Source organism: Falco cherrug, chromosome 2, assembly GCF_023634085.1.
Source record: "Falco cherrug isolate bFalChe1 chromosome 2, bFalChe1.pri, whole genome shotgun sequence".
Lineage (NCBI taxonomy): Eukaryota > Metazoa > Chordata > Aves > Falconiformes > Falconidae > Falco > Falco cherrug.
This window is the reverse complement of record NC_073698.1, coordinates 102,934,727-102,958,255: the sequence shown is the minus strand read 5'-3', so window position 1 is coordinate 102,958,255 and position 23,529 is coordinate 102,934,727. Positions and strand designations below refer to the sequence as shown.

The 23,529-nt window shown below is 40.9% G+C and overlaps 1 protein-coding gene across 2 annotated transcripts in view; it reads right to left on the bottom strand.

The window, feature by feature from the left end:
• Window positions 1-23,529, bottom strand: part of APP (amyloid beta precursor protein) — a 229,420-nt gene that overhangs the window by 91,395 nt on the left and 114,496 nt on the right. For both annotated transcript variants that reach the window (XM_055701097.1, XM_055701098.1), the window contains exons 5-6: window positions 22,528-22,721; window positions 3,964-4,166 (exon numbers count right to left, since the gene is read on the bottom strand). In XM_055701097.1, coding sequence (XP_055557072.1) covers window positions 3,964-4,166; window positions 22,528-22,721 — 397 coding nt within the window. The remainder of the gene's footprint in view (window positions 1-3,963; window positions 4,167-22,527; window positions 22,722-23,529) is intronic.

The window sequence follows — 23,529 nt, the reverse complement described above, 5'->3', positions numbered from 1 at the left end:
TAATATTATTCCAAAATTTACAGCTGATAGGTCTAGCAACCAGCGTTACCCTCCCTTGCCTTAGGGTAGATGGTAGCTGTCACTGAATGGATCTAAAGCCTTTTAGACATAAAAATCTTCAGCAAAAAGACCTTATGCTAGGATCAATAAAACTAAGAGCTACCATACAAACATTAGGTTACTTTTCTCTCGCTGGGAAACCAGCATATGGCCTCTTGCTTGCAACTCCAGATTGTAAACACAGTTAAAATGTCACGGCAAGCAGCACTGCTTAAATTCTTTCCTAACTGTTTAAAGAAATCCAGCTGAATTAGGGAAAGCAAAACCAACTGCTAAAGGGCAACATTATACGCTAGATGAGGCAGGTCAAGCTTATGCTGCTGAATTGCCCGCATCTGCTGATAGGTATGCAAAAAAGCTGCCAAATGTTTTCTGCCAGGCTGCTGCGCTGACCCTGCTGCTCTCCTTTAAATGAGACCCGATTGACTGCTATGTTGACGGGAAGCACTAAGCTGAAATTGCTTAGTCTTTGTTGTACGCCAAGAGAGACTGATTTTTCCTGTCACCTACTGTGCTGAAGGAGAACAGAAACAAAATCACAAACAATTGCACATGAGGAGGGAGCAGCGCTCCTGCTTGCTTCAGTCACATGCTGGATGAATCACCTGGAGCCTGGATGCCTCAGGAGCAGCTCTGCGACCCGTGACACTGCAATGATGACAGCAGAAATCAAACTGCTTCCTTGCTTAAATCCTGGCCAGCAGAGTACCTCCCTTGCTCCTCGCAGAGAGAAAAGGCAAGAGCCACAGTCTCCCTGCAGGGCTTCATAAATGAGCCACACTTTCTTCAGCACAAATTTGGTGATAATATCTTCCAGTGACTGAAGGCGAAAAACGTAGATGACAGTAATCTCACCATCTGGATCCCTGTAACCTCAGACCCACAACCTGCTGGATTTAACATGTAAAACCCAGCAAGAGCACATCTGAACATTTAAACTGGGTCTGCTGCTCTATGACGTGAGAGTAAAGATGGTCCCTCACAAAAGGTAGGAAAGTGAATACTGGCATAGTATTTTATGCTACGGAAAGTTTATTCACATTTTCTAACAAACACTATAGCTTGTAAAAATATGGTTACTGCAGAAACTGAATGAAAAGATTGTCCTCCCGCCAATGACCTCTCTCATTCTTGAGGCAAGACTAACTTCCTTTTCACTGAAAATAAGTTTGCAAGTGGATTTACTATTGCTATTTTGATCACGATTCATTGAAATATGTATAGAAATAAAATTGCCTGAAAAATTGATTCTACAATAGCTCAAGTGCCTTTAAAGTATAACATTACACTTATGCTTTTCAATTATTTATGGTTGATGGCAATAATTTCACTGATTTGGGAGAGAAAGCGCTCAGTACCAGCCCACAATTACATCCTACTGTACGTTGTTCTTTGTTGATTTCACATGTGAAAAGCAACTCCTCTCAAACTGGGCAAACCCGCTCTCTGTGCTCTTTCATGCTAATGACATAATATTAGCTACAGCTTCACAAAGCGTACATAAAACTGGCTGTAAAGTGTCTGTGAAGAGCATCCTAGGCTACATTGTATGAGCTGCACTGGCTAATGCTTGGGAAAAGTAGCCTGAACAGAGCTCACGTCCCTAAGAATGAAGCTCTGACACTTAAATCCATCTGGAGAGGCCTTCAAGGTGTCTCCACAGAATGGACCACTTCTTAATACATACGTTGTCTACAAGGTACCTCTGCCTCTTTCATATTCACTGACAGTGACAAACTTTTCTGTTTGCAACAGCAGGACAACAGCAGATGCTCACCACAAAAGTTCCTATGCTGGATCTGCTGGCTGGATCAGGAGCACAGGGACCCTGTAGGAAGCTTCCTCTCAAGTACAGCAAGGGAAGTAAAAGCAAGGGCCAAGGCCGTAAGTTATCTGGACACTTCTACATTTAGAACTAAGCAAGCATTTTGGATAGTGCAGCTCTGTCAGACACCAGTTACACACATTCAGGGACTGTCTCTGTACCCCCTGTGCCCCAGGAGGGCTGGAGGTCAGAAAGTCCAAAGGGCTGTGGCAGAACCGTGCTGAACACTTGTATCGGCAACAGACTGCCCTCACCTCCCTTGCAGAAACACCTATTTCACTCACAGTCAGCCAAGGTGGGAAATTTCAGACTGGGGGAAAAACAGCACAATAGCATTTCATTATCAGCTACAAGCATATACATTTCTAAAGGATTTTTAAAAGGTGGCTTCAATAGTTTGCCTCATCTCTTTTGTATTTTACATTCATATTATTCCACACAACTCTCCTGAAGGCTAAACATCTTAACCTCTTTGAAATGTCAACCTCAGTAAAAGAAACACGTTCTACCTAATTTGTCCTTATTTCCACTCATCCAAAATCCCATTAAAGTCAAGTGTACTACTTTTTTTTTTTTTTTTTTAAATTCTCTCTCAGTATTCATTTACCAGCAAGAACAGGGCGTTTTATCCCCAGGTGGTGAAAGCTCACATATGGAAATATATTTAATTGGTTTAAAGATCTAAACATAATCTCCTTCCGCCCCCTCCTCACTGAATGGCTCTCCCATAACTGAGCAAAGCACTCAACACAGTTATATAAGACAGAAATGCACAAGACTGCATTGCCAGCCTTAGAAAGAAACATTTGCAAGTGATTTCAGCAAAGCATTAGCGCTTTTGATTAGCGAGCTTATCTGCACGTAGACCTAACAGAAAAACCTAAATGAAGTAGCATCCGAAGCCCGCCCTGGGCATCCTTCTGTCCCCAGCGTGTGTGATGCACCGTGGCTGGCAGCCCTCTGCTCCACACCCGCTCCACCAAACACTGGCACAACAGTTCTAGAGAGTCACATGTGAAATGGGAGACTCTGCTGACACTTCCGTCAAAGCACCCCCAGAGGCAGGGGGTGGGTGGGAAACCAAGGGGAGAGGAAAGGAGCCAGGGTGGTTATTTTCTGTCTGGTTTCATGACTGCCCCAATCGCTGCCATTTTTCCTCTGCCTCCTGCAAGTCCCAACTCCTTTCTTTTCAACTGTAGCCTTTAATCTCATTTTCTGTCATAATCTCCAGCACTTACTGGGAAAGATGTAAGCACTGTAGAAAACACAGCATCTATCTTACTAAGATTTACACCGTATCAAATTGTACTTATTAAAATAGACATATAAGGACAATTTATTCAAATATGTATCACAGGAGAAATGTGGTATTTAAAAGCATGTTACTATGGTGTCCATCGACTAGGGTAAAATTCAAAGCTTAAAATGCAGTTATGTTAATAGCTACAAAATATCATGAAAAACACATTTTAGAAATTAAGAATTCTTTCTCCCTTCATGATTTCTTTTCTGGGCAATGCATTCCTATTTCCTCCTCCCCTGTTCAATACAACTCATTAGTTAAATTCACTTTTCTACATAATTATCTCTAAATTCACCTAGTTTTACTGAATTACTAGCTCACGGAGAAATACTGGAAACAGGTATCTAACAGAAATCACACAAAATGACTAATCACTGTTGTTAATAGAAGACACCAAACCAGCTAGTGCTACCTTCTGCTCTGAACCGACACTCTCCATCCTTCTGCAGCACATGCACATGATAACCCACACACATACTCTTCCAGCGTTATTTGCCAAGCATGGCAGTAAAATTTTATTTAACGTCCCTTTAAAATTAAACCAACCCTTCTGCTTCCATCCACATCATCCACAACCACACTTCATAGACACCTCCCAAGAATATTTGTAATGGGAAGGGGGAGGGGATCCAACATGCATATTACAGAAGCCAAAGCATAATAATGCTGCAACTTAAAATATTTTGCTGTTTGGAACATTTTTTGTTGTAAAGGGCAAACATGCAAAGCAGCAGGATCAGCTTTCCAGCCCCAAGCTAAATGCCCACAAATTTACCTCTGACAACCTCTTCCACAGACTCTGTAGTTGTGGTAGTAGTAGTTGCAATACTGGTAGTTCTTTCAGTTGCCTCCTCGTACTCTTCCTCTGTCTCTTCTTCAATTTCATCACCATCATCATCATCGTCATCAGCATCTTCATCTTCCACAACAGTTAGATCCTCATCTTCCTCTGGTTGTTCTTCTACTACCTTATCATCACTAAATAAAAAAAATTATAATGTTGTGTCAGCAACAAAATTATTTCAGGATAACAACAGAGAACACTCTGTTCAGAAACTCTGTAAGGACAAGAAGTTACCTGTTTCTCTGTCTTCTTCCCTCCCTTTAAATAAAAAAGAAAGAATCAGGGGCTCTGAAACATCCCAACAAGTAAGAAGTCAGAAATGCTAAACCCCCCCCAAAAGTCAACATTAGCAATGCAGGAGAAAACTAGCAAGACTGGAGCTCCTCCTTTTGCACAGGGATGGAAAAAGAATCCCCATCAGCAATACCCTATTTTGACAGCTGAATAACACTCCAAACATGCTTGCTCCAAGCAACTGTCAACAAATCAATTTTTATTTTGAAAGCAGCTCAAATTAGCTCAAAATGCATTCAGTTGATATGCACACAGAAGCAAAAGAGCTCCTCAGGACTCACTCACCCAGGAGACATCTTATCCAGAGGTTCACTGTGGACTACCTCAGTATTCCTCTGTGAAAGACAGGCAAGTGCTAAAGTGATGTGAAATTGTCTACACTGACTGCCGAGTTTTTTGTTCTGTTGTTAAAAGTTTTGTGGTGAATGGAAAAGCCACCTGAACAAGAACCATGCAGAGTTGTCTGTTTTCACAAAGGACAGGACAGAGACAGTTGACACGTTGATGCTGCAGCTCATGCTTAGCTGATTTTTGTCTTTGGGGTTTTATCTCCAGCACAGCAAGCTCAGCTCAGATGTGCTACGCTACCAGCATCACTGTACAGTTGATGCGCAAGGCCTCCATAAAAGACCCATGGTACTGATGTGTACTAGGATGGCAACACATGCATCCCTATGCTCACAAAGAAATCCCAAACTACTGGGCTAAATATTGTTGTCCATCATGGTGCTTTAAATTCATACAGCCGCCTAAAATCCACAGCCTTGGACGACAGGAGAAAATACTGAAGCTGACTATCAAATGCATTGGGTGGCTTAATAGGTTAAGGATTTTCTGGAATCACTCTTAGTTCTGAATGATATAGGCAACAAGCCAAAAACTGTACTCTTGGGTACTGCTACCGTTCTTTTGAATGCTTCCTAACTCAGTGCCCAGCTGTGGCAAGGTTTCAGGTTTGTTAATCTGATCTACTTGAAATTTACTACTAATGAATAAATGATCTTTAGATATTCAAACATGTGGTGACTTTTTGTCACCTTCATACACAAGTGGTTTTGCATCTTTTTCATAGCATTGCATATGCTTGAACAGCCTTTTAGGTGAAGTTAACAACTGCTCTCCTTTACCTCGTTTTGAGGGTCAAACCTCTCATATTTCATTTTATAATATGTTGCCTACTACAACTTTGAAAGCCAACTCAGAGCAAAAAGGAGGGCAGTATGATATTTCTTAATAGGATATTAAGAAGAAGTTAAGAAATAATGATAAAAAACTTGTATGTCTCAAGCCTGACTACTAGGAGAAAGCTAACTCTACTTCAGTCTTTCAAACATGAATGAATCCCCTGTTCCCTTCTACCCCAAATATGTGGCCTCCAGAAACACATTGCAGATTTAAGATAATAGTGAAGCTCTCCACTGGGGGAAGCCCAGGCAGGTTATACAAATGGATGTGGCAAAACTACCTTGCAGAATAGTCTGCATAACGGGTCATCTGTTTCCATTTACATGGGAGAAAGACTGAAAAAAGAGCACAAACCCACTGGATTCTTCTCTTAATTTTTCTTGATTTCTAAGAACTGATTCAGAAATCTCACCATTGCCACTCTGGTTTCCCCCTGGAAATCTAATTTCAGTATGTCTGAAATTTCCAACTTTTTTTTAGTTACTCCTTTCTGAACAGTATATTTCTTCTGTTTTTATTTTTCTTACCACTTATTTAAGAACATGAAATAAATTCTACACATACACCGTTTTCAACTGCAAGAGTGAGGTGGATTTGTAAAACCCAGTATATTTCTGATCTCCAGGTTAAGGGACATCTAGACTTGGCTAGCTAGACATTTAAACTAGACATGCCAAGTATAAGACATACAAATTTTGATCAAGAGCATTAGACACCATATGCCTTTCAACACTGAAGAAAGCTGCTCTCTGTCTTTCTCTCACCTAAGCTACAAATACAGCGTGCTTTAAAAAAACCTGTGATTATTTTTCCTCTTCCTTTCAAATGAATGATCACTCCCAGATATTGGCAAGCTCATAAAGTTAAAAAAGGATAACAAAAACAAGCTAATAAACAAAGGAAAGTCAATTAGTCACATGGAAAGCCTCTTCAAAAATAATTTGTATGTGTGCATCCACTATCCATCTGTTCTTAGCTACACAAAAGCAATCAACTTGGCTATGTCAGTTCACAGTATTTTGCTGGGAAATTCTCAGCATCAAGGCCAAGATTTTTTTTTTTTTTTTGGGGGGGGGGGGATGTGATGGTGAATGGGGCAGGATGAAGGAAGACAATTCTCTGTGTGCACTGGTTGGCTGTGCCTGCCATCAGCGGGCCTTGGTTTCTTCTCCAGTAGCTTACCAGAAGTAAATGCTTAAAGGATAGCCCCCACCTACTTCCCTTTATGACTTGCTGCTTGCTGAAGAACTAGACATCTGAGAATGTGAAAAAACACCCCAGAAGTGATGAAAGACTACAACAGCTTATGGCATCAGGCTCCTGAAAATATTCTAAAAAGTTAGCACAAAACTAGTAGAATATTCTTTCTACTACTTTGATCACTCCTAGGAAAATCGTATTTCTGCTAGCAACATATTCTGCAAGACTCAAATCACAAGGGTAGTATTTCACCGGATTATATTTTATTACAAGTTTCAAGAAAAAAGAACAATGAAAACAGAAGTGGTTTTGCCTTAGATTTAGATACCTAAATGGAAATGAAAGTCTTGCTATATACTTAGGAGAATTAAGATACCTGAAATTGGGCTTTACAAGTCATTTCCCTATTTAACAGGCTTTAAAAACTTTCATTGTACAAAATGTGAAGCTGTATCAGGTTCTGAAGAAGCATTCCAGGCTTTCTCTAAAAGTAATTATTTTTCTAGTTGCCTACTTTATTTTTATTTATACAGTGCTCAGTTAGTCTCTTCCCCTATTAGTGCTCTCTTCAAAAGAGAAGGGATGCTCTTTTAAAAAGTTTCTTCTTGAATGAAGCCAACTACCAGAAACCGACTGTCCTGGCATTATTCTGATGGTTTAATCATGCTCAGCTATATCGCACAGTGTAACAGACCAAACAGCATGAATACACAACAGCCAGGGACGTATCCTAGCAAGGCCTAACAGCGACAACAGCAACAGTTTCACATTGGTTATCAAGGCTACCCACTAAGTCACGCACTCCTACGAGTCAGTCACTGCTCAACAGTGCGAACAGAAGATGACCACATCATCCCAAGAGGCCACGGTTATGACAGACATGAGAAAATCAGCAATGACAAGTAGTCCCTGCGCAGCATTCCTCAGGGGCCCAGGGCCACAGGGAAGGAGGGGGGCTCCCGGTGTTTGTCAGTAATCAGGGGACTTTGAGCCTCATGCTTGAAGGCCCGCATTTAGTATAAACAACGCTACATCTTGCTGTGCTTCTGCTGCAAACAAAGACAGCAGGTGGACTTTGCATATTTTTACTATAGCAAAGGTACTATGTCTTGTAATAAACATGAAAAAATGTGCTTTTGTTTTCTTGGATTTAACCATGGCTACCATCCTGGCTCTTCTTTAAAAAGCGCACACACGAGAGGGATGATAGAGAACAACAGAGAAGGCAATTAACTTACACTACAACATCTGGAATAAAGCATCAGCTTTTCAAAGGGGGGCAAAGCACTCTGCATTGCACAGCCTGCAGAGCTGTTTCTCCCTGTCATGTTAAATGCTCTGGTACCATTCACATTTCTCAATTAGCACCACCACAGTGCTATTTCCCAGACAACACATCTAACTTTTGCACACCTTTCACCTCAGTACTCCATTTAAACCACTGTTTTCAAACAAATTTTTACTACCAAATGAGTGTGGATACTACGGTTTTTCTCAAAAGACTTGGAGGTTTATTTACTATGCACAGCAGGTGTGCTTACTTATTGGTATTATTATTACATTTCACCTTCTTCAGTGAAGAAGTATGACTCAGTTTGTTTCTCCTGGAACCACAATACCTTGACAGCTTTTTCTATATATTCCCTTGATACCATCCCAGCCAGGGTTTTATTAGCACCACAGACTGCACCGTCTCGTTTACAAGAAATTGTTGACATTTCGCTTTATCTTAGTGGTGCTGATGACAGTGGTTTTCAAAGGCTGCTCAAAAGAATTACTTGATACACTGACAAGTTCACAAATTTGTAAAGCTGTATTACCATCATCTGAATTTAACAGTTCAGCAATAAACAGCAGAGGTAAACTGTTAGGCTTGAAGGCAGCCATGAAAATACTTGCATGCACACATGCACACGTTAGTATCTCTCAATCTCCTGTCAGTAGAGCCTTTTGGCAAGGAGGGCCAGCACTTTACTTTCATGGTGGACGCAGAAGTTATCATGGCTTTGAACCTTCTGTTTCAATCTCCTCACATACGAAATATTGACATCCATTCCCCCTATCATGGAAACCATGCTTCCCTTGAGCATTTAAGTAGCATACTGGGTGTTTAATACAAATCATCTGCGCCCCTGTGTATGGTGAAATGAGGCATTTGAAGTTTGGTGGGTTTAGATACGTTTCCAATGCCATGGACACACTGGGGTTCCAGGCAGCCGTAAGAGGTAATTGATTCCACTGACTCCAACAGAAACATACCAACCATTCCGATGGCTGTATTTCTGCTTTTAAAACACATACCACTGTACAGCTCCTCCTAGTATGCACCTAAGCACACAGTTACAAGCAATGTTTAAATCAGGGGTCCTCAAACTACGGCCCGCGGGCTGGATACAGCCCCCCAGGGTCCTCAATCCGGCCCCCGGTATTTACAGAAACCCCCTGTCCCCCCCGCCAGGGGCCGGGGGGGGGGGGGAACCAAGCAGCTGCAGATGACGGCCTGCCACTGCATCCGCGCGCCGGCCCCCTGGTTAAAAAGCGTGAGGACCCCTGGTTTAAATCATGGATCTTTAATGTTATCTAATAACTTCCTTTTCTCAATCCAGCACTACAGTTAAGAGCTGGTACCAATGTATTATTTATCCATTTCACTCAGAAGTGTGCATCATTCTGTTACTTTGTAAAGGTAAAACTGAAGAAATGATAAAGGAAAACAAAGCAAAGCAGATTGGGCTACCTCTTGCCATTCAAGAAATAAAAAAATGTTAGTAAATGAAAGCTTGTTTTCTGTATTCCAGTAACTTCCAACAGGGACAGAGGCAGAACACAGATGAGAATGACGATGAGTTTCCTTTCTAATGGTGTTTCAGAACTCATGGGGCATAAGCTACTCTCTGAGAGGTTTCTGTCTGCAACCATTAATTTCAGACAAAAATGTGGCAAAGCTTTCAATTTAGGATAACAGGTAACTGCCGACTAATTACTGCTATTAGGAAGCAGCTCATGCTTGTCTGCAGTAAATGCTCATCCATTTGGATGTATTTGAACCATGACTTTTGCCAAGTAACTTGAACAAAAACATATACCCCATTAGTGCGTGAAAAAAAATATGAAAAGGTGTTCAAGACAGGTGTTTCAATATCTGGAAAGATTAGCATTCACTACACTTTGCAACTGTATTTTATTGCAAATAGATTCCATCTGGATTGCAGTTTTTATCCGCCACCAAGCCTGGGCAAATAGCCGGGTGGGGGGAAACTCATTCTAGGAGAGGAACCAAAACAGTTGCTGTCTGCCTACAGAGTGCAAGGCCATATATGTTGGCTCTAGATAGTTGTGGGAATTAGTATAGGAGAAGCAACTACTACACATAACTTGCAACCCTACAGGCCAAGCTGACACTAATTTATGTATCTGTAACGTTTACCCACTGCTGATGCCATCATCCCAGTTTCCAGCCCCTTGTGCTTCCGGTTCCCAAAAGTGCACACACACCCCCCCACCACAGCCTCTACAGCTCCTCCAAATTAACTCCAGGAAACATGTGATGGGACTGGGTCTTGCTTTGCTTCCAGCAGGTGATCTGATGAGCACAGATACATACTTATCCCCATGTACAGGAAAGCTCCAGAGCACAAAGTTCTTTAACTGTGGGAGTGGAAATGGACAGATCCAGCTGTGAGCCTCTATACACCTTAAGAGAAATGCCTTAAAAGAAAATGCACAACAGAAACAAAGAAAATTGCAGGAGTAGAACATATGCTTGGAACCCAGACAAGAACATAAATGCATTTGAGATGGCCTAATCACCAGACTTTTGGTTAAAAGCAAATCAGAAGGCTTACAGACAAGGGAATACATTCTCCATCAACAAACCTACGCATCAGAGGCCTGGGTATTTTCCACCTAACATTTTTCCAAACCTTGCATGCTAGAAAAAGTTCTGACCAAGGGACAAGACTTCTCAGGAACCAGGTTTGATCCCACCACTGTACTCCTTTGAATAGTGTCACTAACTAAACATACGAGTCAACACAGGAACTACTTAGAGCTGAAACCTAAGCCAACAGTGCACTTTGGCACATGAGCACTCACCTCACCGTACTTTCCATTTACCTTTGGCTTTGGTACACTAGCTGACTTCAAGACTTAAGCAGAGTATACTAACTACATGAAACCAAGTATCCAGGTAGTAAATTTAAACACAAACTACCAAAGTAATTTTCACACAGTAAAAGAGAGGAAAGGAAGTCAAACCCAAGCGTGAAATGAAGATTTCAGCACTTACCTTGAAAGTCTAGGAGTAGGGGGCTGTAATAAAAAGGTCTACTTTCCTGAAGCATGGAGGAGGTGGGAATGGACAGCAGGGCAAGAATTAAACTGCACTGCAGTTGTGAGATTAGGCACAGAGCCAAGAAAAAGTGTTACGCCAGACCTCCAATTTATATAACTGATCTTTAAAATGGCTTATTGGCTTCAAAATCTGGAAAATTACAGTGATTTATAGAATTGAAAGCCTGACCCACAAGATATCCCAGCAATATTGTTTCTGGTCTGTCTGTTAAGTGACCACAAAAGCTGAAACTGCTTAAAAATCACCACAATTATTTTCATTAGGGTTGGATTATACTAGGTTAGTAAATCAGGTATCTCACAACAAGAAATAATGTGATATTGGGACACATAAACACCTATTAAAAGACTGTTAAACTTTTAAGAACTCAAGATGGGCACCTTCCATTGCACAGCAAGTCAGGACGAGCAATTCATACTGCCTAGCATTTTTCAGACTTAATTTTGTCACCTCTAATTGTTTTCCTTTTTGTTTTCCTTTACTGAAGAGGTTGCAGTTATGCTTTTTTTCACATTTCCTAAGAGGAAAAAAATTTGAAATAAGCTGTTTGAAGACGTGTCACATAAGATGTTTTTGAGCTCTTAGACCTTATCAAACAACTGAATTACATGCTTCAGACTGTGACTGTCTCTTTCCTTTTACAGTACCTTTATACAAAAGCAATACCAAAAGTGTACTTGGTTTCATTAACTTCGACAGAAAACAAGACAAGTTGCACTAAAACTCTTTCAATCTAATTTTTAAATAAAACATTTATAAAAACCAAACATGCATTCCTTGTCCTGCTACCTCTGGTAGATACATTTATCTTTCCCCTCATATTTAAACAAGAAGGTATACTTCACACCATTAGAAATTTCTTTCCATAGCTGACCTGCTTAAAAAGATGGGCATACAAGGTAGCATGTAACATTTAATCTCGTGCATTTGCAGAAGGTACCTGTTGACTGATACACAAGAATACTTTTTCAAAACTCACCCAGTTTTCTCTTTGAAACAAACCCTCTGCTGGTGTTACTCTTCTGACAGTTTTCTTTGGAAGACAGAGGATTGAGCAAGAAGTATGTCAGTTTTAGAGAAGGACAGAGTAATAATACATTTAATCCATATTCTTTCTCCCTTTGGTTTTTTTCTTTTTGCTAAAGAGAAACTTAAAAACTATAAAAGTAAACATCTGCAGAGACACAAAATCAGGTTCTGTGAGCCTGATGACAATACTAAATCCAAAATCTTGACATCAGAAATGCATTAAGACTGAATGTGATGAAAGTGGGCAGAGTGAAGGGAAAGTGGGCAGATGAAGGTCACCTGCCACAGCCAGCTTGAGAATCAGCAGAAAAATCTGGATCTGTTACAACACATTTGTTTCCATCCAACCTGCTACCCTACAGCTGATCTCAGGCAGACAGTGTGAACTCCGTAGCAAACCAAGTACCTACCCTGCTTGTGGAACTCCTTGTCTTGATACCCTCACACAACAACAATAGGGTAAAACTGGAAGAGTAACTTTGTTTTACAATTGAGAAAGCAAACAAAAAAATACCAGAAGCATGTAATGACTGGATGTTCAATTTAAGACAGCGAATACCATTTGTCAAAGAATGTGCCATCTTAATCTTTAAATACAGTTGCTACGAGCAGCAGCTGCAAGAGGACAGGACTTCCGCAGAACAGATTATCTCCACTCATGCAGCCAGAAGAAAAAGGGGCACCTTACGCACGAAGTTTTTTATGGTGGCCACAGCACGCCAAGCCTAGCTGAAAACTTTCATGGCAGAAGCAAGCATAGACCCAGTTCTCCTGGACAAAAGCATTTTACTGATTTAACCTTTTCTTCTTCACTCAGGCCACAATTTGAGTGTTATTTTTTTCATCAGCAGTGATCAAAATAGAGATCCCATGTAAAGAAATGGCTTGTCATCATGTAACCAAAGCCAAAACATTTGTATTCAAGATGAGAAACCCTTTATCTCGGAAACAAAAAGCCCGATATGTTTTTGCTGTTTCACCCATGTATTCAAAGTGCGTAGCCTTCGTTAGAAGGCACAAGAAAAAAAGTACTTACTACACAAAATGCTTTACTACACTGTGCTGTTAACAGCAGAGCCTCACAAGAGGTCGAATTCTTCAATTTCCACAAACCACCCCACTGCTGAGCTCTTATTTCTAGTACAGACTGTAAATACCACTGCAAGGTAAAACAGAGCAGGAACTGCTAGACAACTTTATGGAGGGATAGCCAGCTATGCATTCACTGGCACACAGTTGTGCTGCTGTGACAATATGTATTGAAAAACCCAGCTGTAAATTTCTCACTTCCCATTTTTTTCATGCATTATAAATAGTACAGCACTTGAAATGGGGTGGCGTATATCACAATTTCACAAGAACTTCTGAGAACATTTTACAGACATATCGGAAGGGTTTTATAGAGTTGATTACTACCCAAACCTTTCCTTCCCACATTTCAGCCATCACAAGTCATTACAACTGACAGCTTAAAATTTTTGCCTATAGAATTTTTTGCCTACTACTTAAGGAAAACATGGCAGTTAATGGCTTGGTTTTGTGAGGTCAAAAACCCTTAACTTTTCTGAAAGTCAGCTTTTTACTAAATGTGCAAGTCTGATGTCATGAACCTCCTGAAACAAGCTCAACATTCACTCAAGTCCTATACAGGCAGCCTGCACAGCTAGCAAACTGCTTTTATTAGGGGTCACAAAAGTCTGGTTATCTTCTACTCATCACTTCCTCAATTAGATCAATTCTCTCCACCCATAGCCTCATCCATCACTTCAGTCAATGCTTTATACTCAAATGGTGATTGGATTTGCCAGCTCAGCATCACTGTAATTACCTCCCAAAGCAATGCACTGTTTCATCAAATCCATTCTAACTTTACTTGTCCTAAGAAGAAATCCAACACTTAGCAGTCTTTCTAGAGTCATTAATGCTCCGGTGTTTCTATGCTTTCTGAGTTTTATTTTAACAACCTCCACATTAAAAAGCAAAAAAATTGTTATTAAAGATATACCATAAACTATCGGAATATTAAGTAACAGCCAACATGAGAGACAAACCCAATTACTGTAAGAATGTGAGACACAGAATATGCTAATAGCACATAAAGTATGCAAATAGAACAAAATACTTCTGGAGTTACTCAACATAAGCAGTAACATTATGCCTACAATTTGGTAATGCCTTAGTTTAATTTATAAAGAAAAGCAATTAGGTTTTATCATTAAAATACTTACAATAACACAGAAGTTCTTAGATAAGCTCTACCATTAATAATGTTTTAGAAGAGATATAAACCATTTTTTCTAATGGTTCTGCTACAAAAATTAAGAAGATATGAACTTCCAACCAATTAGCTGAAATATTATATTGCAAAACTCAGAACACCTTCCACACTATCTCCCCAAATTAATTCAGTTTCTCTAAAATACCAATTGTGACAGACAACTCTTAGTGCAAAATTAATCTATTTCAATAATTGGCGTTAACCTATACTGATGGGAAACTTCAGAGGAGGGGAAAAAAAATACAAGAAAAATTAAGCAAGTTTCTAATTCCTAGTGTTCATTTTAGGGCACTGACTCCCAATTAGGAACAATTTGTATTAGGACAGCTGATGAGAACACTGCCTCTGGCTGCACCCTTTCCCGCTCCCATGTCATAGGCTGCTGAACTCCCCACCAAGCCGACCCTGGACCACCGCCACAGGCACACCACTCGTACCGCTGCTGGCACAAGGCTCAGTTTTCCTTAGGTTTTCAGGGGTATGAACAGCCTACATCTCAGTCTGCACAGTATGGAAAAAGGGAAATTTTTTATCCATCCTAACACAAGTCATTTCCTGCTTCTAAGTCAGAACGTGCAGTACGGACACTTTATCCACCTTCACGTCTGGTTCAGCTTTACTACCTCAAGTGCATAGGATTAGGGGGTGGATTATTTTTTTTTTTTCTTTTTAATGTTCTGGCTTTTCTAAAGAATCATTTAGGAGAGTCCCACTGGAGCATTTCTGACTGAAATTTTAGAACTGACTTTCCAATTTAATGAAAAATCTGGTATCAGTGAGAACTTGTTTAACTTGAGTGACAAGATGGCTCAAAAATAGCTACTCAAAAAAATGTTGATTTTATTTTTCCACCAGCAAGCACGTTTCCAATGAAGAATTTAGCTTCAGCACTTTCCTTTTTCTTGATCAGTAACAGTTTTTTAGCTTTAAAATAGCAAAAACTTCAAAAGGACTCCAGATACCCCATTTCTACATTCCTCAGACAAATCTTTGGGCTCAGAGCTCGAATTCCAATTAAGCCTCAGATTTTTGACTTAGCACTGTAAGAGAATACGAACAGTAGGATCAATGGGAGAGGAAGAGGAGGAGGAGGGAAGAACGGTCAAGAAACACAATGTCACTACATACTAGAAGTATGAGAAAACAGGCAGAAACTGAAGGATTTAACCAAGTAAGAATCTTGGAAACACCTGCGCACACACACCCTTCCCCCATGATTTCTTCCTCTCCAACTCTCTATATCCAGACACTGCTCAGGGTCTGACTCTTCCTCAGCCATGTGGCACTTCCCACCGCATGGGGACTGTGACAGCCCAGGGCACACAGGGCCGCAGCTGGGGTCAGAAGCCAGCCTCCATGAAACGAAGGACACTCAGCTGCTGACCACCAAAACAAAAGGTAGGGCTGAAAGCCAGTCCATTAAGGCTCTCCGGGGACACAACACAGAAACCGTCTGTCTCTGAAATAGGAAGTGGCAATGCCTATCAACACCACCACTTAATCCTCCTAGTTTTCCCTTTTTCTTCCTCCATGTTCAAACCATATTTGTTTCTTCCAGCTGTAGGTGAAACGCCAAAGAGACTAAAGTACCCGTCAGAGCAATAGGTAAGGAAGATTAGAGCATTTTTTTCGTTACTTTTTCTTAATCTCCCCGGTCGGTTCACATGCAATGGCCAGAAATATGCCTGGGTCAAACAATCCCCTGAAGGCTCTACTCCCATGCTATATTTCCAAATACATTTTCTGGGGGCAGATGAAGAGATGCGCAGTGGAAAAAGAACGGTGAGAGGAACACAGGACAATGTAACAGGGAGAAACAGGGTAAGAGGATTTCATGTTTTGGATAGTCCTTGTTGATGAACACCATGAGCGTAGAGAACACTTAAGAACCGCCGTGCTGGTTGTAGCATTTAACTGCTTTCATCTGCATTTGCAATTAAAACATCAACAGCTTCTCAACACTTGCCTGCATTAAATCTCCCACTGCTTTGGCACGCAGAGACCCAAACAAAGGGAATTCAGCAGTAGCTAGTCAAAGCTACACTTGCAAAAGGAAAAGAGAATTCCCCAAGTACAGAAATTGCTAAACCCCATTAAATTTGACTTTTAAAATTCTTACATTGACTCTTGTGTATTACTAAATTTACTTGCTTATGTGTCATTATTTAGACTCAGGCACTTTTCATGAACATGCACCACAGGCAGACATCCCAGTTGCCTGCCTGCCTACTTTGTGTCAAAGCAGAAGCATGACATGCCACGAGGACTCGGTGTGTTTGTTCTATCAGGTCAGGGCACTGTATGACCGCGGCCAATTTAAACACACCTTGTGAAAGCCTGATTTAATGATAGCACTCTGGGGAATTTCGATTGTAACCGATTTGGTGCTGAGGTTAACTCACAGACATTTCTGAAGGGAAGACCACAGGTAAAACAAGTGGTACAAAGATGTCAACACGCAAGTCACAGATAAATACATAAAAGCAGCAAGAAAGCTAAAGAAATGAACATACACTTCCTTCATGCCAAGCAAGGATCCCTAACTAATTAGTCAGCAAAGTAATTCTGTTGGGGCCCTGTGACTCCTCTTCCCCAAATGTTAGAACAAGACTGATAATTAAAAGCATAGGGTCTCACCTGGAAGCAATTCAGCGTAACAGGCACATACACAACGCTGCTTTCACCATTAGAAAAAAATTGACAAGTTTTAAAAGCCTTTCAGGATTTCTTGCATTAGAGCTGGAGAAGGCAATTCAGAAAAAAAGTCAGTTTTTCCAGATACCATTGACACACACACACACACACACACACAAAAAAAAGATAAAAAGTAAAAAAAAAAAGTGCTGTTTATGGAGACAAAAAGGATACCATACTTTTAACTGATTTTTTTCAGCATTTGGGAGATGAGCATTCATCCCTAAGCTCAGTCTGGTACAGGGTTACAAAACCAAAGAACAACAGGACTACCACGCCATATAGTACATATTTGTTTTAGTTTTACTTCACAGATGCCTAATTATCAGCACAAAGTGGACTGCACCCTTTTGGATTATTTATTGTAAGAACCCTACCATATTAACTCTTCTAATGGCACGTACAAACAAACTATAGAACTTTGCTTGGCAGAAGTTTATGGGAAACTGTAAACCAAACTCTCATAAAACATACTACCCCCTACAATATACTGCTCCTCACAATGCAACATTTACAGCACTACCCAATCATTACATCAGCCTGAACATATGTTTTATACATCGAACGGACAAAACTCATCTGGCCTAACCTGCTGAGGGAAAACCAGTAAGAAATTAAATCTCCTACTTCAGACCTTGAAAATATATTCAGATTGACTAGAAAAATGAGACTTGGCTGAAGTTAAGGCACTATTTTCTGGTCCCGAGCCACAGGACTTAAAAGCTTTCTCTTTAACTCTCAACAGTGAGACTTATCGTGCCTCAGTTTCCCTGCTGTGAAAGAAGGAAAAGGAGAGCAGCCTGTTTTCCCAGTGGGAAGGACAGCCCGGGAGGTCTCACACACTGCGACAGGAAGATGAGGAGAGGCAGGCATGGGGCAGATGTAGACAGAGAAAACCTGGGAGTTTCCAGCTTGGCCATCACTCCCTGAGTATGTTCAACTTTGGACATCAAGGACGCCAAAGCTTCCAGCAAGCGCCCAGGTACAGGCAGGAGGACCACGAGGCTGTGCCGAGTCTCAAGGGCAGCCAGAGCTTGCAGGTCACTTGACTGAGTTGTAGCTACACACGGAGAGCTCTGCATCTGTATTGAAAGCCAGAACCTGCATCTGGCTGTCCCTCAGGCAGTCTTCAAAGTACATTTTAATTAAAGGTGTGGATAACAGCAAAGGAATGCCACTGCTGAAAAATGCTCGTGACCTCTTAGAGTCACCTGCTATTTCAGGACAAGCATGACATGATGCAACTTCAAAAGCACGGGTAGATCCTGCCTTTTGGCCTCGTGAACACAAACGGGGTGCACCACACTTGTCACCAAAATACACCCTCCCTCCTTTCCCGAAGTACCGCCACCACGTCACACCATGAGGCAAGCCACATGCTTTTACACCCAGACCCTGGTGGTGGCTGGACACTGGGTAGGAAGAATGTCCGCCAGTGATGGCACCGCAGCGCAAAGTGCCTCCGCCTGCCCTCTGACGGCGTGGATACAGCGAGCTGCTGAGCTCTGCTTCCTCCTGTGCAGAAGGAAACACCCACAACAAAACAAAAATGCAGTGCTCCACAGACAATGATGGGGGTCAAAACACACCACAGCCTGAAAAAGGGTGTTTACAGAATGTATGGCTACAATGTGGTTTCTTCTAAATATTCAGACTCATAAATGCAAATATTTTAAAATTTAGATCTGAGTAGTTTCAGATATAAAGTTACTTCAAAACACATCACCTACATTTGTTGGATTCTACTTTGTCACAACAGGAGTGCTTTGAGAGATGAGGATATAATCATTTGCTTTTCAGGTTGGCACCTCTACCTCAAACAGGTCATCTTTGCTTTGTCCTGGGCGTCTCGGAGCAGCCACAGCTCTTGCGGAGGCCCAGGTGCCAAGGCATGCAGCAGTCACCATGCCGCCACACTGACGGAGAGCTTTGTGCCCAACATCTTCCAGTGACGTTTTACAGAGATGGGAGCCTGAAGCAGCCAGCCTGGAGGTTTTGCTCCCCAGGAGTGGTATGGCAGGGAGAGAGACAAACCCACAGCTAATCGAGCAGAAGGTTCCACAGCCAGATGTGAGAAACAGGGAGTATGACAAGCTTGCAGCTGGGGTCATTTACACCACACTGTTTTCTGCTTAGGTGCGAGGAGTGGGTTATGTTCTAGCTGTACCACTCGGCGATTCAAGATACTGACGACACTGAGATATGCAGCACGGTCAAAAGCATCTACAGGGCCTTATTATTTGTACAACAGAACCAAACCTACATCTTAATGAAACAAAAAAACCCAGAAGGGCAATTACTGAAGTACTCGTGAAGTGGCTAAAATTAGTTGCCAGAAATTGTGACTTCTGGGTAGAAACGGGTAAAAAAAAAAAAGTCGATCCAGTAACTGCTGCAACAGGAATTCTGTGGAATTGCTGCCACAAACCTGTGGTAGAGTAACAGCACAAAATCCTCCTCCTAAAGGACCGGTTGGTATCTTCTAATTTTTGTACCTTTGCATGAACAAAATTGTTTTCCAGTACTTATAACAGCAGCCACAAAAACAACCGGCAAAGCAAAGACAAAGAATTCCTCAGAATGAGCGAGTGCCCCCACTTGAAATGCCCAGCCAGCATCTCCTGATGTGGAGTGCACCCTGTGTGCACTAAAAGCCGTCAACTGGAAGACACCAACAACGTGCCCCAACTTACTCACCCAAGTAAAAAGCCATCACGATTCCCCAGTGAGGAAAACACTTTGAGGGATACTTTGCCCAGCTGATCTGGTAACAGCACACTCCCCCTCCCTGCCCAGAGAGAGGCTCCACAGAACCCCCAAACCTCTTCTGACAGAGGGCTCTGCCCAGGACCTGCTGAGCAGGGGGCTGGCAGTGGCCACCACAAGCTGGCAGTGCCTTCTCTTCCCTTCACAGTGTCACAGCAGGGACGAACTTACACACAAGGGGATATTAAAACTCTCTGGAAGGCTTCAAAAGGAAGCAAGCATTCTCAGTGCGACAGCACCCTTATACGGTAAAAAAAATGGACTTTTGTAAGCACTTCAAACAAAGGTGCTTTTATATGCTATTATAGCAGAGAATTTTGGAAATTAGGCATTAGGAAATTGTCCTCCTACTTTTCATTTCCTTTCTCCTCCTTCCTCCCTCACAATCAGCTTAGGCCTAAGGCATATCTATATTTATATACACACAAACATATGTTCTATATGTATGAATACACACACACACAGAGTCACAAAATTTGAACCACCACCTACTGCTGCATAAGTAATGAGTAACCTTTTTTTTATATGACTAAATTTCAAAAGTATTTCTGGCTCCATTACACACAGTTTAAATGCAGTTGGGAAGCTGAAGAGGCAGCAAGAAATATGAGTGAGTCAGTGCAAAAGAACTACAAATTGCTTGGCTCTTCATCTGCAGTTCAAGTACAAATGCCCCATAAAAAGACCATTTCATTTTCCTTTTGCATGCATTTTGGGGGGTGGGGGGTGGGGGGGTGGGGAGGGGAAAGTAATAAAATCAGTGTTTGCAGGAACTTCAGAAATGGATTCAAATGCAATTACAGGTCCTATTCCTAGAGGATACAAAATTTATGAAGTTATTCTTGAACTCACGTCTTCAGATATGAAACTACTTTATGATGAACAAAATGGAATAGAATAGTAAATTAAATGTTCAGTGACCAACATGAAAAAGACAGAAATAAATGGGATATCTGTCTCACAAACAGAACTACTCTATATACAACCCATGAGCTTTTATGTAAAGTATTTCAGGAATCTTTGATCAGACAGATAAAAAACTTTTCTTTCATGTGTATTTTATGTATAGGTACATATAATAAATCTAAGATATATAAGACAGGTAATAGGTGTAAGGCAGATCTATGTATCTATATTATGTATTTGTGTATACACATATGATGAAAAAAAAGCAAATTCGTCTCAATTAGAAGGTCTGCACTCAGATCTTATTCTGAAAGAACATATTCCAGTTAAAATCTAAACAAAATGTACAGAAGTGACACAGCAACAGTCCAAAGGCTGATTTACTAATCCCACTGAAAGGGTTATAAATTGTGACACTGACAGCTGTTGGAAGTACAAGTCAGAAAAAAGCCCGAAGGTGTCAAGGTAGAAGATGCAATGTTGATGCAGGGTTCTTGCATCAGTCCTGACCATTCACTCTCATTCATGAGAGAAAACTGGAAATTACTATGGGGAAATATTTATTTTAATTAAATTCTTCCATTATTCACAAAGAACTCTTCCCTCAACACTCACTAATCCTTTGTCAGGAAAGATTTAGATGCCCACTATGACATGGCTTCTTATTTCTCACTGTCTTAATGCCATCTCTTTGCACCAAATTACAGCAATTCCATCTCTGTCCATTCCACACTGTTCCTGAACTTGTTTCCTTCTGCACTATTAAAAAGCCCAAACGTAATGCAAATCAGAACTATTAACTTTCCACATTATTCACTTCATTTGGTCCCCACTTTTATTTTCAGGGTTCTCCTTGAAACCACTTCTAATCAGCCCCAACTTTTGGATTTTGTAACTCATTTGTAAAAGATGCAGTATCGTCCCCTAAGAAGTAGAAACACTGCATTAACACAGTATAAAGTAATGGAAGTCTAGGGAGCACAAACACAATCTGAACATAGATCTTTTTTTGATTTTATGAAGATTTTAGGAAGAAAGCCATCTTAGCTGTTTGAATTCAGCTTCAAGGACATAACATTGTACTTTGTTCTCACAACTGCTAACACACTCAAGACAATGCTATGAAAAGGCTTTGACAGCACGACAGCACTCAGTTACAACACAGTTAGAACCCACAGTTGGCTCAAAATTAGCCACGTGCACAGGGGATGTTGAAGGGTAAAGACAAGCATGGCATCTTCCCATCCACCACTGTCTTGCAAATGAAGCCTCCATGCTCCATGTTAACAGCAGTGTATTCATGAATCTGTCAAAGGCTAGATACTAAAACAAATTTGCTTTTAAATCATGTTTAGAAAGCAACTGTCAGCAGAAAAATATTCTTACGGTAATAATAGCACAAAACTAATGCCTATTATGAATGAAGATGTTTCAAAATCTCCAATAGTTATGTTGGCTGAGTGTTTGCTGCAGTACCCCAGACTGCACGAGAAGCATCTTAAGAGTACAGTATTTACTATTTAGTTGTCAAAAAGTAAGTAAATATTTTCGTTATAAACATGGCAATACTTTGCACTAAAGAAATGATGAAGGCATCAAAAGCGCAATAACTATGTTAGCAATAAGCTTTTCTGTATAAAGTTAAAAATCAATGAGTAGAACACTGTTTTCAACCGCTGCAGGTGCAAGTTTATTTATAAGCGACTCTTCCAAACTGAGGTCTTTTAGACAGATTTTTGGCAGTTTTAATAAGATGATGATAACAAGTTGAAGTTCTTGTCACTCTTACCTTCCATCTGCATAGTCTGCATCTGCACCTCCCCACCAGACATCTGAATCATCGTCTTCAGCATCAGCTGAATCAAGATTGTCACTTTCCTCTGCTAATGGGCAGCAAACAAACTCCACACCACGAAACTTGTCGATTCCACAGGGCAGCAACATGCCGTAGTCATGCAGATTCATACTCTTCTCACTACAGGACTACAGAGAATAGAAAGAAAACAGCAACAATGTTGTCATGGAGGAAGGCTGAAAAAACACCACAGACCTTGATTAGGGGCTGTGTACTGCCTTAGGAGGTTGAAGCTGGTGAACTGTATGATCTCTGAGTTTTGAAACATGACACAGAGTGATCACATGTGCATTCACTACCTGCACCGTAGGTAGCTCCCTACCTGTGTCTGCATGACCACTGTAAGCAACAAGTTCTCCCTTCCCCTGTCCTTTAGTCTTTCCCAGTATAGAAAGACTTGTCTCCTCGCACATACATGACAACTCCATATCCTCTGGCCTAAAATCTTCACAGGCTTTGCCTCATAAAAAGAAAACTTGAAGGCAGAACAATAATTTGATGTATTAATCCTGATCCTCATGTATTAATGCTACTGAAGAGTTCATTGCGAGATAGATTAACATTTAAAATACCTGTTATACTGGAAACATACTGTATTTGGTCTGACATCTCTGCCAGAACAGTACCTTCTAGCCTTGTTTGGAAAACAGTCAGTTGTGGATAATTACACCTTAAAGATACGGTGGCATAGGACAGAAAGATACAGCAATGTAGGACAGGTGAAAAAAGGAATATAGTTTAATGGTGCATAGTGATTATGTTCTTTTTAGGCTACGCCATTCCAAGTTTGCATGGACAAAACAGACTAGAATTTGCCTGCATGAAGTTTGGTGCCTTAAACACTTCATTTGAGGGGCAACAGTATGACTTAAGCAAGAACTGAAAATCTGAAAAGCTGCTGAGCACATTTCAATTTTGATATCCAGAAGGTGGGAA